The 15,682-nt window shown below is 34.7% G+C and overlaps 1 protein-coding gene and 1 long non-coding RNA gene across 3 annotated transcripts; both read left to right on the top strand.

Annotated features, from left to right (window-relative positions):
- Positions 1-150: 150 nt before the first annotated feature.
- On the top strand, positions 151-1,868 carry LOC127085660 (uncharacterized). 2 transcript variants are annotated; one of them, XR_007789242.1, is made up of 2 exons: positions 151-717; positions 1,125-1,868. It is a non-coding gene; the product is annotated as an uncharacterized LOC127085660 (long non-coding RNA). The 2 variants fall into 2 exon arrangements; XR_007789243.1 differs by having other exon boundaries at positions 1,114-1,868.
- A 9,985-nt stretch (positions 1,869-11,853) lies between these two features.
- Positions 11,854-12,416, top strand: LOC127081495 (uncharacterized mitochondrial protein AtMg00810-like). The gene is made up of 2 exons (XM_051021747.1): positions 11,854-12,028; positions 12,148-12,416. The coding sequence occupies exons 1-2, from the start codon at positions 11,854-11,856 to the stop codon at positions 12,414-12,416; spliced, it is 444 nt and encodes a 147-aa protein (XP_050877704.1).
- Positions 12,417-15,682: the final 3,266 nt, after the last annotated feature.

Here is a 15,682-nt window from a genome sequence, read left to right as displayed (position 1 = left end):
GATTTTCAATTTATTCAATATGATCACAAACCAAATGAATCGATTCAATGGATAATTAAAGTGAATATTAATTATAAGGACTAAAGTCTACCTAAATATGAATTAGGGAACACACTAATCAAATGAGAAATTACTAATTCAAATCACAACTTCATCTAATGAACATGATCATGACAATCATAATGTGATATACATATCGGAATGGAAATTAATCTAAAATCTAAGCATGGTAAAAATCTATAATTAACCAAATTATTTGAAACATGAATAAAGTCAAAATAAAATAAAATGGATTAGGATCTAACTGAAGAAATGGGAATAACTAATGGTTTGGATTGCACCCAGGTTCACCATAAGGCCACGATGCCAAACCCTTGATCTCAGTAGTGTGCCAAGAAAGCTCCTTCAACATTCCTCACGTTGTCATCTCAAAATCTTAGGTTTGAACGTGATTTACAGAGGAAATCTCCCAAGAATTCAAATTCGTAGCTCGAATCGATTTCGTGCTAATCAACACATGAGCGGCACAACCAATATGAATCTGAGCTTCACACTCCGATCCGACGAGCCAAGAACAATCTCTGAATCGCGTTCAATTCCTCATCAAATCAAACTCCAAACCGAAACGGCGTTCTTCTTGTGCGTGAGAAGAGGAAGAAGCGACTTACCCGATCTGACGCAAACCCCGGGTGACTCCACTTGGACTTTCCTCTTTGTGTATGCTTCTGTTTGAATTTATTGGAAAAATCTCCTTCTCCTGTTTCTGTTTTTGATCTTCTGTTGAAGATTTCTTCTTATTCAATTTCGTTTTTGTTTCCCTGTTGCGTGCCCCTGCAGAATCGTTGTGAAACTTTTGCTATGGGTTCTTGGTTGTGAGTGTTGTGATTGAGGGTTGTTAAAAGTTAGTTGTTCTGTTAGGTTAGTTAGTAGGTTGATTAGTTGAATGTGTTGTTAGTAATGTCAGTTGTGAACTGTTGTTGAAATTCTAACAGTCTGTTTCTGTTAATGTTAATGTTGAGCTGTTATGACTTGGATGAAACCATGCAATACTTTGTGAGTGAAATTTAAATGTGATGCAATTTTTTTTGGTTATGCCTGAAATAGCTATTCTAGAATGACTGCAGATTTATGGCTATCCTGCAGCTTGGTCATATGGTGCAGAACAATTGCTTATGGTCCTGACTTAGGTGTGTGTGTAAGAGCTTGAATAAGTAAATGCCATTGTGTGCCCTGTGAAAATTGGAGATCGATTATATGAATCCGGAATTCATTTGCCATGGTTTCATGAATAACAACATTTGCAGATATTACGCAAATTTAAAATATGGATAAATCTGATACAGGATATGCATGTAACTCATTAGCTATTTGCTTGTCGATTATATTTTGCATGCACGATGTATGGGCTTGCTGATGTTGTTGTCCTTCCTAGTACTTTCGCACCATATCGCCTACATGGAAAGTTTCTTACTACCATAATCTCATGGCTGCATAAGGTTGTTAAAATGAGCATTGTCTGCGAACCAAATTACATTCCTCTTTCTGTTGAAGTTAAGGAGCAACTTTTATATGCAATTGAAGAGGTTGTGAAGTTGAATATTAGCCTTGTGAATGTAATTTTTGTTGTAATTTTGGAATATAAATGGTTTTGGATTAGCCATGGATTTTTTATTGGATTTGGACTTGGCTATTTTGTAATGTAAAGTTTATGTTGAATTTGATGTATGGTTGTAATTTGAAGTTGAAATGTAATAGTATATGTATGGTATTCGGGAAACCATGAATGAATCTAGAAATTGCATTGTAATGAAATGATTGTATTGGATTGGTTTAAATGAAAATGGAAATTGAATGGTTCATGCTTGGAATTGAAGGGTTTATTTGTACATGAAAATGGAAAGTATAATGGTTGTAATGTGATATAATTGTTGAATGTATGAATTTGGTTTTAAAAATGGAAAATGGCTTAAAAAATGCAAAATAGTTTATGTGTGTAATGAAATAATGGATTGATGGAAAAAAATTAATGAACAAAGGTTTGAAATTTGAAAAAAGTGTAGGTCCAAAGGTTGGTCCAAAAGGCGGTCCATTTGTTGGTCTGACCTAGCCTCTTAAGTATGAAAAAACACAGGAACATGTATTTTAATGATTAAACATGATGAAATGAATTGAAAATGGACTCAGGGGACACGGGGGTCAGGTGACTTTGATCAACTGTTTGATAAAAAAAAGTCAACAGTTGACCAAAAGTCAACTATAACAAAAATTGCCAAATATATATTTTTTATTTTCTCATCTCTAAAAATGTTTTTGAAAGTTAACTTATCAAATGAATTTTTAATTTTCTCGTTTCTAAAATAGTTTTGAAATGTTATTTTACCAAACAATTTTTTTATTTGTTCTCTTCTTAAAAACACACTTCTCTAAAATAAATTTATAAAACATAATTTAAAAAGTAAAAAGCAAAACTCTTTCAAACATGCCCTAAGTGTTTGGATGTGATCTTTTCTTATGTGATACTTCCTTCGTCGCAAATTATAAGACCATTTGCACTTTTTACGTGAATCAAGAAACATAATAATTGTTGTATGTGAAAGACAAATTATAATGACTTTACAATATTATTTTTCATTTATTGTAGACGAAAGAGAAGTTTAAAGAATTGAAAGAAGAAATAACAATAAATAATAGAGAGTATGTTGGTAAAAAACTCATTAATGTTATATTGAAATTGTAAAGTGATTTATAATTTGGGACAAATATTTTTAACAAATAACTTATAATTTGGGACCAAGGGAATTAGTGTTTATGTGGTACTACTTGTATGAGTGACTCTTTCCTCAAATTCCTTTTCAGATCTGAATACAAATTGTAAGATGTGTCGGCACATGTTATGGTTGAATGCATATGGGGTGGGAGGGATGAAACAAAGTCTTCATTGACTCTTCTACATCAATAACAAAACCCTTTTCCACTAGGAAAAGTTATCTATATTAGCAAACAAGTCTATAATAATATCTATTTGTATATCAAGTCTTGCGGCAAAGTAGTTAAAATCTAAATGATGGATACTTATTAATGGTTGACTTATAGCTTATATTTATTGGCTTCTTCTTTTTGGTTTCAAATACTCGATTTTTTTAAAAAAATAATCATGTTTTTCAATTTAATTACTAATATTACCAATTTTTCAAAATAAATACCAAAATAACCAACTTTTTTAACTGATGCGCCAGTTGAACTGGCGCATCCAATAAACCCTAAAAGGAGACGCCAACTCCATTGATGCATGCTCCCTATTCCATTGCATGTAGACGCCATGATAACTGGCGCATAAATGCGTCCTTTAGTAAATACGCCCATACATCTAATGCATGCATGTGCTTGTGTGTGTGATGCCTAGGGCTTTGATGCATGCATTTCATGGTTCATCTATAAATAACATTCGCATCTCCTGTATTTTGCACACTACTTCTTACCCTTAAACCCCATTTTCTTTCATTCTACTTTAATCACCTTCAATTTTGTTTTCTTTAATCATGTTTGAATACATTCACAAGAGAAATATGGATTTAATCTTTTCAGCAGTCGTACCGCCGATAAAGATTCGACTTTGGAATATAGATTCATTAGAACTTCTTAATCGGACGTTGGACCGTTGGTTAGAAGGAGAAATTGCAGATGGTGAAAGGATTAGAAGTATTCAATGGCTTGAGTCCATCTTAAACCAAAATGGAGAAGTGCATGAATGAATGTATATTAAGACTGACAGAGACGTTCGCAGGGTGGTGCATAATATGTTCAAAGTTGTTTTGATGGTTGTAATTGCTTAGTTATAGTAATGGTATTTTAATTGTTGTAGTTGTTTGTGTTGTTGTTTATGTGTTACTTGTTTGTTGATTGTGTTGTATTTGTTTGTGATGGTATTTCCTCACAAAGTTATCATATGAAATAAATTTTGTTTTTTATATATTAAAAAAGAGGTACATGTAAAATTATCTTATTGTACTTGTTCCAACACTAGGACAGTTAGTACGATCGTGACCTGACTGGCGACATGAACTACATAATCGAAGCATTTTATTCATCGTATCCATTTCAGTTTGAATACGGGTGTTATTTGGGCGACCCTTTTTCTTTCTTCGCATAACTTCATCGTTCCAGAGAATGTCCCCTTGATATTTTGGACAGTAATCCTCTTTTGCAACTATTGAAAAACTAATTTTCTAAATATTGGATATGCTTATGACTTTGTAAACATCAAATAGTAAGTAGGATGAGTCCCTTCGAACCTTTGAACATGCCGCAATGACATGGGAGCAGGGCGTACGAAAGGCTTGAAACTTTCCGCAGTCGCACCAACCTCTATCTAGTTCCACTATGTATTGTCCCATCGGCATGCCTTTATTGTGATCCATGGACTCAACAACATTATACCAACCTTTAGTACGGTCAAACACCGTGACTATGTATGTGTTTGCTTTGGCAGTTTTGTGTCTAATGAATTTCATTGAAGCATTATTGAACAACTATCCAGATTGCAACATTGAACTCCATTTGGAACGTCTGGTCTCAAACAACGCCCCTATCCTGAAATATGTTGTCTGCACTAAAGCGGTTATAGGTAGGTTTCAGATGCCTTTGAAGACAGAGTTCATTGATTCCACGAGATTTGTTGTCATGTGGCCCCAACGTTGACCTTTATCGTATTCCCTAGTCCACTTCTCCGATGGAATATTATCGATCCACCGTACTGCATCTGCGTTTGACAATCTGATGTCTTCGCGGTAGTGTTTGAAAGAAGGTTCTGATAATGCGTAACCTGCATTGACAACCTTCTTCCACAACATTTTATCTTTGATCTCCCGCATAAAATTCTAAGCGATATGTCTAGTGCAGAAGACATGCATCGACGGAGGATCCTGCCAGCCATTATCAATATTTTTGTATGCATTGACTATTGAAGGATGTCAGTCAGAGATCAAACATAAGTTAGGTTGAGGAGCAACAAAGTTTAAAACTTTACAATATAATTAATTAGACTTTATATTACAATTAACGGTAAATAATATTTTTCAATTGTTTTTGATCTAGGTGGTCAGTTAGAGGGATGAACTACAATAGGTGTCAGAAACACGCTATAGTAGTCTATCACAATCTATTGGATCACATTGGACCAGTCGATGTAATACTCCTACACAACTCTATTTTGATTTAAAAATAATTATCATATTATTTATCATCTAATCATGTTGTATTGTTGTACACTTTATCTGGAGGCCATATCTGGGTCTTGATCAACAGGTTATCCATGATGATGATGCAGTTTGGACAACAAAAACACCAATTATCTAGTTTACTACTGTGAAGATGCACTAGAGTGATCGGGTAAAACTGGAATTCGGCATGCAACAACAAATTCTAGAACCTCTGACATGTTTGGGAGATTAACATCAAAAAAGAGTCGATGTCTAATGGGATTATTCCGACTGGAGAGACTTCGCAAAAGAGATGTGTTGTCATTGGAGGAATTGACGATAACACATCTTAAACGAACCAGACATACAGGGTGCTAGACCAAATCAACAGTATATGACCTTGTTTAGATCGGTTACAACGCAACAATTTGTGTCTGAGCCAAGGTATTTGATTGATCCACGCCAACTAGCTTCGTCATCATACGCCCAACAACAAGTCCTCGTCCAAGAACAATGTCAAACCACCCAAACCCAACGACCAACCTCACACTATCACCCTACCAGATACACCCAACCTCGCAACTCATTCATGCCACACACCCAACCTCAAAATCAAGAATCAAACCCTACCCACCAACAACCATACGCATCCACCACAACAATCTATAGCCCAGATGATTCATACAATTCAGGCCATCATAGCCCCCCACCAATGATCATCCAAACATCTCATCACCACAACACCCAACCATTGTTTAACTATAGTACACCTCAGGAACCATCGATTCGTTTCCAAAACGATTCAATGTCCCAATCCGGACAACTATACCGTCCATAATTGATCCAACCACATCGATTCAACTACGACAAAATGGGCACCAAATAAAATTACAGAAGCGTCGTTGGCGAGAACCCCCTAGCTATTGGGAACAAATGATGACACATCTATCAAATACCGTTGGATCTTCCATCGGACCTTCACACCAGCCACCATTGGATCATGTCAGCACTCAAAAAGACCCCAAACACCTCAGGAAAATCATGGGAGACCTCGAAGACAGACTAACGCAACTGGATGTGAAACAGGGGATGTAGTTTCAAGATTAGCCTAAGAGGGGGGGGGGGGGTGAATTAAGCTTTATAAAAAAATTCGGTTATTTTATCGGTGGATGAATTTGTGTCGTCTAAGTGTCTAGGTTATGAAAGCTATAAAGCGGAAAATAAAACGACACCAAGAATTATCCTGGTTCCCTTTACAAACCGAAGGTACATCCAGTCCCCTTACACCTCGTAAGAGATTTTATTATAGTTTTAGATTGTACAGCCTATCACACCATAAACTGGTGAAGCCTACGTTCTAACAACTATACAACAATCAAGTGTGCAAGAACAATCCTCTTGCAACACCAACCCTTGTGTCCAACAATCCTGGATCACAAGTCAAACAAAAATAAATCTTCTTTGATGATTTGAATAAAGTGTAGTACTATCAATCTTCTCTTGATTGATCTTCTCCTTGGATAAATAATTCACTCAAAGGATAATATATAAGTGTTCAACAAGAAATGGAATGAGATGAAACAAGAATGTTAAAAAGTTTCTTCTCAAAAATTGGTTATGAACACTTTTATGAGAAATTGACAAATATGAAAGAGTGATTATCTTGAGTTTTTATGAAAGTTCTTGGAGGTATTTTTTCATTTAAAAAATCCAGAATTTATATTGATCAAAACACCTTTTCAAAGAGGTATAATTTTCTTCATAAAAATTAGTGAAAAGGTATAAGTATTTGAAAATATTTTTCATGAAAAGAGGCCAAGAAATGTTGAAACGAAACAGTGTTAACCGGTTAACCAAATGGGTTAACCGGTTAACGCATCTAACGTTAACTTCAGAATTTCAAATATAGGACCGTTAACCGGTTAACGTATCTGGTTAACCGGTTAACACTGTTGAAACACAGGAAAAATATTTTAAGTAAAATGTGTTTTTCATTTCAACATGTTAAAAAATGGTTAGGTTAAATATGGAAATGCAAAACATGATTGTTGAACACTTGTATACTAATTTAAGAGTGAATTAGATATACCTTAGAAGTGATTCAACAAATTTGCAAAAGTGTTGGCTTGATAATGAAGCTTGAACCAAATGTTGCTATGCATATGTGGCTTGATTAACTTGATGCTTTGAATTCTCTTGAAGCTCTTATCTTTTTGCATTGATACATGTTGTCTTCATCAAAATTCTTTGGATTGAAGCATGCTTCTACAGGGGACGTTTCAATCTGGCCGGTAAGTGAATTTCTTGCCAATTCTATAGAATGCAGTCCTTAGTTTTATCTTAATGTACTCTTTCTATCTTAATCATGTGCAATAATAACCATTTGTTAGTATATTATTGAATTTACCTTTTGAACCATCACTACAGTGAGCGAGTGTTGCTTTTAACATTGACATAGGTGCCTCATACCAAATGGTATGTTTGGTTTGTTAACAACTCAGTATGTTTGATATTTCCTTCTATATCTCATGTTAAGTTGTCTAAAATAGGAACATGAATTTTGAACAGGCATACAAAAGAAGTAAGTTATTATAAGAGGTAATGTTGCATACAAAAGAAGTTTGTGAGATTTCTGTTAGTAAGTATTTGTCACCTGTAAAAGATTTGTAGAGATTCTGATATTATTCTTTTAGTAATTGTTTGTCATAGTTCTTTTTGCGTATATTACTAAAAGATCCGTGCGACACACGGGTCCATTAATTTTAATTAATATATAATTTATTCATATTTATTTATAAATATAAATTGATAAATTTAATTATATAATACACATTAATTATATCAAAAAAATAATATATTAAAATTATCATAAATAATTGACCATTTTTAAATGGGTTATAAATCATTATTTTAAAGAAAATTTCAATTAAAAAAATGTTGAAATGTGAAAAAATGGAAAATACTAAAAACACAACTCTCATAAATCTTCATTTTAAATAAGAGAACTTAAAGTCAAACATATCTCTATATGAAACCAAGTCAACAACAAATATTGACAATTGAGAAAAAAATGATAAATTTTTTAACAGTAAACAACATGCATTAGATAAAATTGAGAAAGTTTAAGATAAATTGAGAAAAACCGTCGGTGGGCAATAACAATGGTAGGAATGACGACACCATTGGAAACAGGAACAACATTGTTTTTTGTGACAGTTATTCCAACATATGCGGTAATGATCAAGAGGGTTTCTCATACTCCCTCTAGGTCAATATCCCTAAAATGAATGGGCTCAAACCGTTCAGTTGGTATTGGATAGCAAGGGGAAACTTGATTTCTTAACGGGAGCAATAGCTGAATCAGCAACAGGAGACCCTCATTACAAACAATGGAAGTCGGAAAACTCCTTGATTATTACGTGGCTGGTAAACTCTATGGAAATTGGAATAGGTAAGTCTTACATATTTTTACCTTCCACAAAGGATGTGTGGGAAGCTGTTAAGGAAACATACTATAATATTCAAAACTCCTCTCAAATTTTTGGTTTAAAATCAAAGTTATGGCATGCGAAACAATGTGACAGGAGTGTAACTACTTATTACAATGAGTTGTTGACACTGTGGCAAGAGTTAGATCTCTGTTATGATGACAATTAGAGGTGTATAGAAGATAATGTTTTGTTTCTCAAGAGGCAAGAAAATGATCGTGTGGTCATGTTTATCGTTGGGCTCAATAAAGACCTTGATGAGGTAAAAGGTAAGGAAAAGTACCATCGCCAACTCTTCGTGAAACTTTTGCAGAAATAAGAAGGGAGGAGGCACGATAAGGAATTATGTTGGGAAAGACACCACGAAGCTCTGAATCTGAAGGCTCAGCTCTGGCTACTAGGAATCCTGACGAGGGAAGAGGGTCAGACAAAGTTCCTTGGTGTGATCACTGCAAGCGCGAATGGCATACACATGAAACTTGTTGGAAGCTCAAAGGCAAACCTCTGAATTGGAAGAAGAAAAGTGGTCGTGTATTTCAGGCTAGTAATTCTGATCAAGGGCAACAACCTGATTCGTCTCAGTTTTCACTCACTACGGAGCAACTAGACAGACTGTACAAACTCCTTAAGTCTTCAACCCCTTCTTGCTCTATAGCAACAAAATATGATTCTGCATTTCTTAGTGTCAGTCCAAGCCATAATTGGGTAGTAGATTCAAGTTCCTCCGATCACATGACAGGTGAATCTAATTTGTTCTCTTCATATAGTCCATGTGCAGGTAATCAAAAAATAAAAATCGTAGATGACTCTTTTTCGGCCATTGCAGGTAAAGGGTCAGTTGTGTTGTCTCCGACGTTAACTCTTAAAAATGTCTTTCATGTTTCAAATTTATCTTATAATTTAATGTCCGTCGGTAAATTAGCCCTCGGAGAAGATGATTGGCAGTGCTAAGGAGAGTGGAGGACTCTACTACCTTGACATTGGATCTGCATCACAACTACCTTAAAAACAATAAGTTCCTGTTTTGAGTCTTTTTCTGTTTTGAATAATAAAGATGACAACATTATGGTATGGCATTTAAGATTAGGTCATCCTAGCTTTTGTTACTTAAAACACTTGTTTCCTAAGATATTTCACAATAAGAATTTTTCTTCGTTTAAATGTGAAGCATATCAGTTTGCAAAGCATCATCATTCCCAGTTTTCAATACAACCTTATAAACGATCAAAACTTTTTTCTATTATTCATAGTGATGTTTGGGGCCCTAACCGTATAAGTACACTCTCTCTCAAAAAATGGTTTATCACATTTATAGATGACCATACAAGAGTATGTTAGGTGTACTTGTTAAAGGGGAAATCAGATGTTTGTTAGATTGTAAAGAATTTTTTTTCAATGGTGGAGAACCAATTTCAAACAAATATCCAAGTCTTTAGAAGTGATAATGACAAAGAATATTTTAACACTATCCTGGATGATTTTTTTTCTAAAAAATGGGATTGTACATCAAAGTTCATGTCCTAATACTCCTCAATAAAATGGAGTGACCGAAAGGAAAAATTGACATTTACTAGAGGTTGCTAGAGCTCTACTTTTTTCAAATAAAGTATCAAATTATTTGTGGGGCGAAACTGTTTTAATAGCTGCGTATTTAATTAACAGAATGCCCTCCAAAATTCTCAATTTCAAAATCATATTAATGCCTTCAAAGAATGTTTTCATAGTACTCGTGTTTTAACTTATTTAACTTTAAAAATCTTTGGTTACACAGCCTTTGTTCATGAACATAAAAATGTTGGAAAACTTGAGCCACGTGCTATAAAATATGTCTTTGTTGGATACTCCCCAACCCAAAAAGGATATAAATGTTTTGATTCAAAGAGTAAGAAAATGTTTGTCACTACGGATGTTATTCTTTGAAAATAAACCTTTTTTTGATGACACTCATCTTCAAAGGGGGAGATAAACGAAGACTCGTTTCAAATTGAGGACATGGGTTTTTAAAATAACTTATCGTTGCCAGTATCATAAAATTATGAGATTTTTACACCTGCACCAACCGAAAATGGCCATGATTCTTTATCTGATCTACTCCTGTTATGAGTAAGGAACCTTGTGAATCAGAGCCTACATTTTCTCTTGTAGAAAACAATGAGAATCCTGAAAGCGATGATAATGATGATCTAATTGAAATACCATAAAATAATGAGTCACTTCAATAATAAAAATTTGAATTAGGAAACACGACTTGGAAAGGAAAAGGTTTTTGTGAAAAAGCACCATAAAGGAAAGGACCAGTCCATGTCTCAACACTGCCAGTAATCTAGGAATCTGAACCAGGGAATGACCAACTTCTTAACAAAAGGAAATGTAAGTCTATGTCTATTTCTAAAATTCGTATTTTGTATCTTGATATAGATGATCACGTTGCCATTAGAAAACCTGTCAGATCTTGCACTAAACATCACATGTTCAATTTTATATCATATTCAAATTTGTCTTTATTTATGTCTGTCTTCACTTCAAAATTGTCTAGTGTAGAAATTCCAAAAAGTGTACAGGATTCTCTAGAAATTCCAAAGTGGAGGAAAGTTGTACTTGGGGATATGAAAGCTCTTGAAAAGAACAAAACTTGGAGTGTTACATCACTACCAGATGGCAAGAAGACTGTTGGATGCAAATGGGTGTTTATTGTGAAGTATAATTCAGATGGGTCAATTGAAAGGTACAAGTCTCGCTTGGTGGCTAAAGGCTTTACTCAGACCTATGGTATAGATTACTCAGATACATTTGCTCATGTTGCAAAATTGAACATTGTCAGAATTCTTTTGTCTCTTGCTGCTAACATGGATTGACCTTTGCATCAGTTAGATGTTAAGAATGCATTTCTTAATGGCAATCTAGAAGAAGAAGTATATATGGACATTCCTCCTGGATTTGAAAACAAATTTGGATCAAATGTGTGCAAACTAAATAAGTCTTTGTATGGATTAAAGCAGTCCCCTAGAGCTTGGTTTGAAAAATCCACTCAGTCCATGAAGAAACAAGGGTACATCTAAGGACAGGCTGACAACACCTTGTTCACAAAGTTCTCCCATGATGGGAAAGTTATTGTCCTGATTGTTTATGTTGATGATATTATCCTTACTGGAGATGATACAGTTGAAATGGAAAGAGTAAAAGAGAAATTGGCAGTAGAGTTTGAAATCAAGGACATGGGATTCATGAGATATTTTCTAGGTATGGAGGTTGCTAGGTCAAAGAATGGTATTATGGTTTCACAACAGAAATACATTCTAGACTTGTTGAAAGAAACAAGAATGTGTGGATGTCGTCTTGCAGGTACCCCTATGGATCCTAATGGGGAGAAGGTAATGCTTCTGTTGATACTGGGAGATATCAGAGATTGGTTGAGAAACTGATTTATTTGTCACACACCCGACCTGATATTACTTTCTCAGTTAGTGTAGTGAGTCAACTTATGCATTCTCCTTTAGAGAAACATCTTGAGGCAGTCTATAGGATACTGAGATATTTGAAGGGAAATACTGGAAAAGGATTATTTTTTAAGAAGACTAGTGAAAGAAATGTGTCTATCTTCACTGATGCCGATTGGGCAGGTTCAGTGACAGATAGAAGATTATCCTCTGGATATTGTACCTATGTTTGGGGTAATCTTGTGACATGGAGGATTAAGAAACAAGGAGTTGTAGAAAGGAGTAGTGCATAGGTCGAGTTTAGAGTTATGTCTTAAGGTATTTGTGAAGGATTATGGATCCTTAGATTCCTAGAAGAACATAAGATGAAAATTGAGCTTCTCTTAAAATTGTACTCTAATAGTAAAGTTGCTATTAGCATAGCCTATAATCTAGTTCAACATGAAAGAACCAAGTATATTGAGATTGATCGATACTTCATAAAGAAGAAGTTAGATGCGGGAATCATATGTCTACCCTTCGTGACTTCAAGTTAGCAAACTGCGCATATCCTGAGCAAGAGTTTGGCAAGACCTACTTTTGAGTATTCGATAGACAAGTTGGGCATGATAGATATCTATGCACCAACTTGATGCGGTGTTGGAAAATATATTATTTCTGGTTTTATTATTACCTTTAATACAACCTTTATTTTTCTTTATTCTCCATTAAGGAGAAAATCAATTTTAATAATTGTATCTTCACTATATAAATCAACATAAGGCTAACAAATAAGATATAACATCTTTTACCTATTTTTTTCAATACTATCATAAAACTACTTTCACTGGGGGTTTCCGTATGAAAAGTTCATACTTCATATTAAAGTTTCCATCAATTCGTCTTATTAATCAAACACAGATAAATAAAGTTACAAAATACGTATCAGTGTATATCGAATGATACTAAGTTGAACTAAACTTTAATTTCAACGAAGAACATAAATCATATTGCCTTATTGCTAATAATTTCAATATGAATTCAGAACTGTGCACATAAAATGCTATCATTGTGTACAACAGTAAAAGGAACTGAAAGAAAAGGAAGAATCAGTGGAACGTAAGCTCTCTTTCTGATCAGTGCATTTTGATGCACCTTCTTCTAATATTGTACTTAGGCAACTCTATAATTTATTTTATGATTTTTAATATTTTAGTGTATTTTTATATTTAAGTTTATTTTTGGTTTTATTTTATTTCCGTACTTTATTTTCAGCATAAAAAGTGATTTCATACCTTGTTATTATGCAAATCATAACTTGAGCTACGAGAACCGGATTGATGTGTTCTAATATGAGTTGGAAAGATGAGAGGATAAGCTAAACGTTTCATGTTGAAGTCAAAATCTGATTCTAAGTGAAGGAGGGTCTAATAATTCGTTGAAGTTCTAGACTTAATTAAAATAGTTAGTTTGAGCCAGTTTTTGTAATTTTCGGGTCGGATCCTATAAGGCCCCGAATTTACCTTTTATTATGTTAGACGGTGTGGCTAGTGATCGAGAGAGGGGGTGAATAGATCACCTCTTTGAAATTTAACGGATTTAAAGTTTTATCAAAGTTTTTAAAGTTGGCGGAAAATATCAGTCCCGAATCGACTTCCGTCTATTCTGAACCGCTACTAGAAAACCGGACACACGAGTTTAATGCTGGATTTGAATAAGAATGACAGACACAATCAACACCAGAATTTTAGCTAATTGAATGCACTTATCATTTAAGTCTATTTCCAATGAATAAAACCTAGCTAACAATTTTGTCAAACAGTTGGTGTGTATGTGATCAATGATGAACAGCAGTAGAGTTTAATTAAAAAGGTTTTCTTGCCACTGCTGTCTTGCAAAAGGAACAATCACAACACACCAACTGAAATTGTGAAAACTGTTTTAAACGTAAAGAGGAGTAAGGTAAGAATACGATACGCAGAGATTTGGTAAGGAAGTTCCCCACGTCGTCCTCGCGTGTGGGTACGTCTCCCTCTCAATTTCAAATGAAATTGAGAACTTTGATTATCAATTATTGCCGAATTCGTTGATACAAGGTTATGATACAAAGACAGAATTCTAAATTCCAAGAACTTCTTCTTGTATGAACCTTCACTTGATCTGAGCACGATCAAGAATTTCCTGCACGAAATTGCAAATAATTCACCGGTTCCACGACCTGCTTGCGAAATCCCCCGATCTCCAAACGCAACGCTGCGGCTAAATCTGTTCTGCAAACGTGACTCCCAAACCCTCAAGAACACTCCAGTTCTTGAAGGACAAACCAGTAGGTTTTTCCTCGAAACCCCCTTCAATCTTCAACTCAGCTAGATCCTCGATCGTTCCACTGAAAACCACAGCTAGATCCTTGATCGTACCACTGAACGTTATCTCGATAATCCTTTAATCCAAAGAACAAGAATGGTTATGTGTTGATGTTCTTGAAGAAAAGTGATTGAGAAGATGAAGAAGATGAAGTCTCTTTCAAGTTTCTATGTGCTCTCAAACAATTGCTGCTACACTGCTTTTGATCTTGTGTTCAATTGTTTTTCCCTCAAAGAATTCGTTATGTTGCCACTGCTGTCACAACACCTCTTATATATGCTGAAAACAGAAACTGTTATTACATAAAACAAACTTATGCATTGATACATGAGGGTATGCATCGATGCATACTGTAAAATGAATGGGTTTTTGGTGAAATGGATAAAGCATGGATCGATGCAAAATACGTATGTATTGATGCATATGACATTTCCACTAACATGTATCGATGCCTAATACGTATGCATTGATACATAGGCTGTTTTAACTGATCATGCATCGATGCAAGGATCGTATGGATCGATCCATAGATCATTTTGCCTTTCATGTGTCGACACAAGACTCGTATGCATCGATGCATACTGAACAAAAAAGTTTTGTGATTTACCACATGCTGTATGGATCGATGCAAAGGCTTATGTGTTGATGCATACTGACACAAAATGGATTTTATGTGTTATTTTAAGAGAAGTATCAATGTAGGTCTTTATGTACAGTTATGCAACAATAGAATGGGATAAAAACACAATAAAAACACAAATGTATCATGTAATGTAATGCACAGCCAACATTTGGATGATGATCACACAATTTGCTATCATTAAAAATTAATTCAAAGTAAAGAATTCTCTCACAAACTCCCCCTTTTTGATGATGGCAAATTCTTGGCAAGATGTGTGATGCTCCCCCTGAGTTTGTGCATATCTGCATTTTCTCCCCCTTTGTCAACATCAAAAAGAGGAAGAAACAGGTCTATCAAGGTTGCATGGTGTAGCAGGACATGGCAAAAAATTGATAACAAGCTATCAATCACAAAGAAGGAAGCTTCAAAGTAAAGAATCATTCACAAAGAATGACGAATAAGGGCAATAACAATAGAGATAAACAGAAAGAGAAAAGCATTTAAAGGTTCGAACGAGTTTAAGAATTACATAAGCTAAACCATATATTGTGCAACAAAATAAAACTTGAGCAATATGAGATGAAATGCAGTGAG

The sequence above is a fragment of the Lathyrus oleraceus genome, chromosome 5 (genome assembly GCF_024323335.1).
Source record: "Lathyrus oleraceus cultivar Zhongwan6 chromosome 5, CAAS_Psat_ZW6_1.0, whole genome shotgun sequence".
Classification (NCBI taxonomy): Eukaryota; Viridiplantae; Streptophyta; class Magnoliopsida; order Fabales; family Fabaceae; genus Lathyrus; species Lathyrus oleraceus.
This window is presented reverse-complemented; position numbering and strand designations above follow the sequence as displayed.

Excerpts from the sequence above, each read along its gene's own strand:
- LOC127081495 (XM_051021747.1), top strand. The coding sequence starts at position 11,854 with ATGGAAAGAGTAAAAGAGAAATTGGCAGTAGAGTTTGAAATCAAGGAC. Across the intron at positions 12,029-12,147 it reads GTGTGGATGTCGTCTTGCAG|TTAGTGTAGTGAGTCAACTT; the intron begins GTACCCCTATGG and ends TTACTTTCTCAG.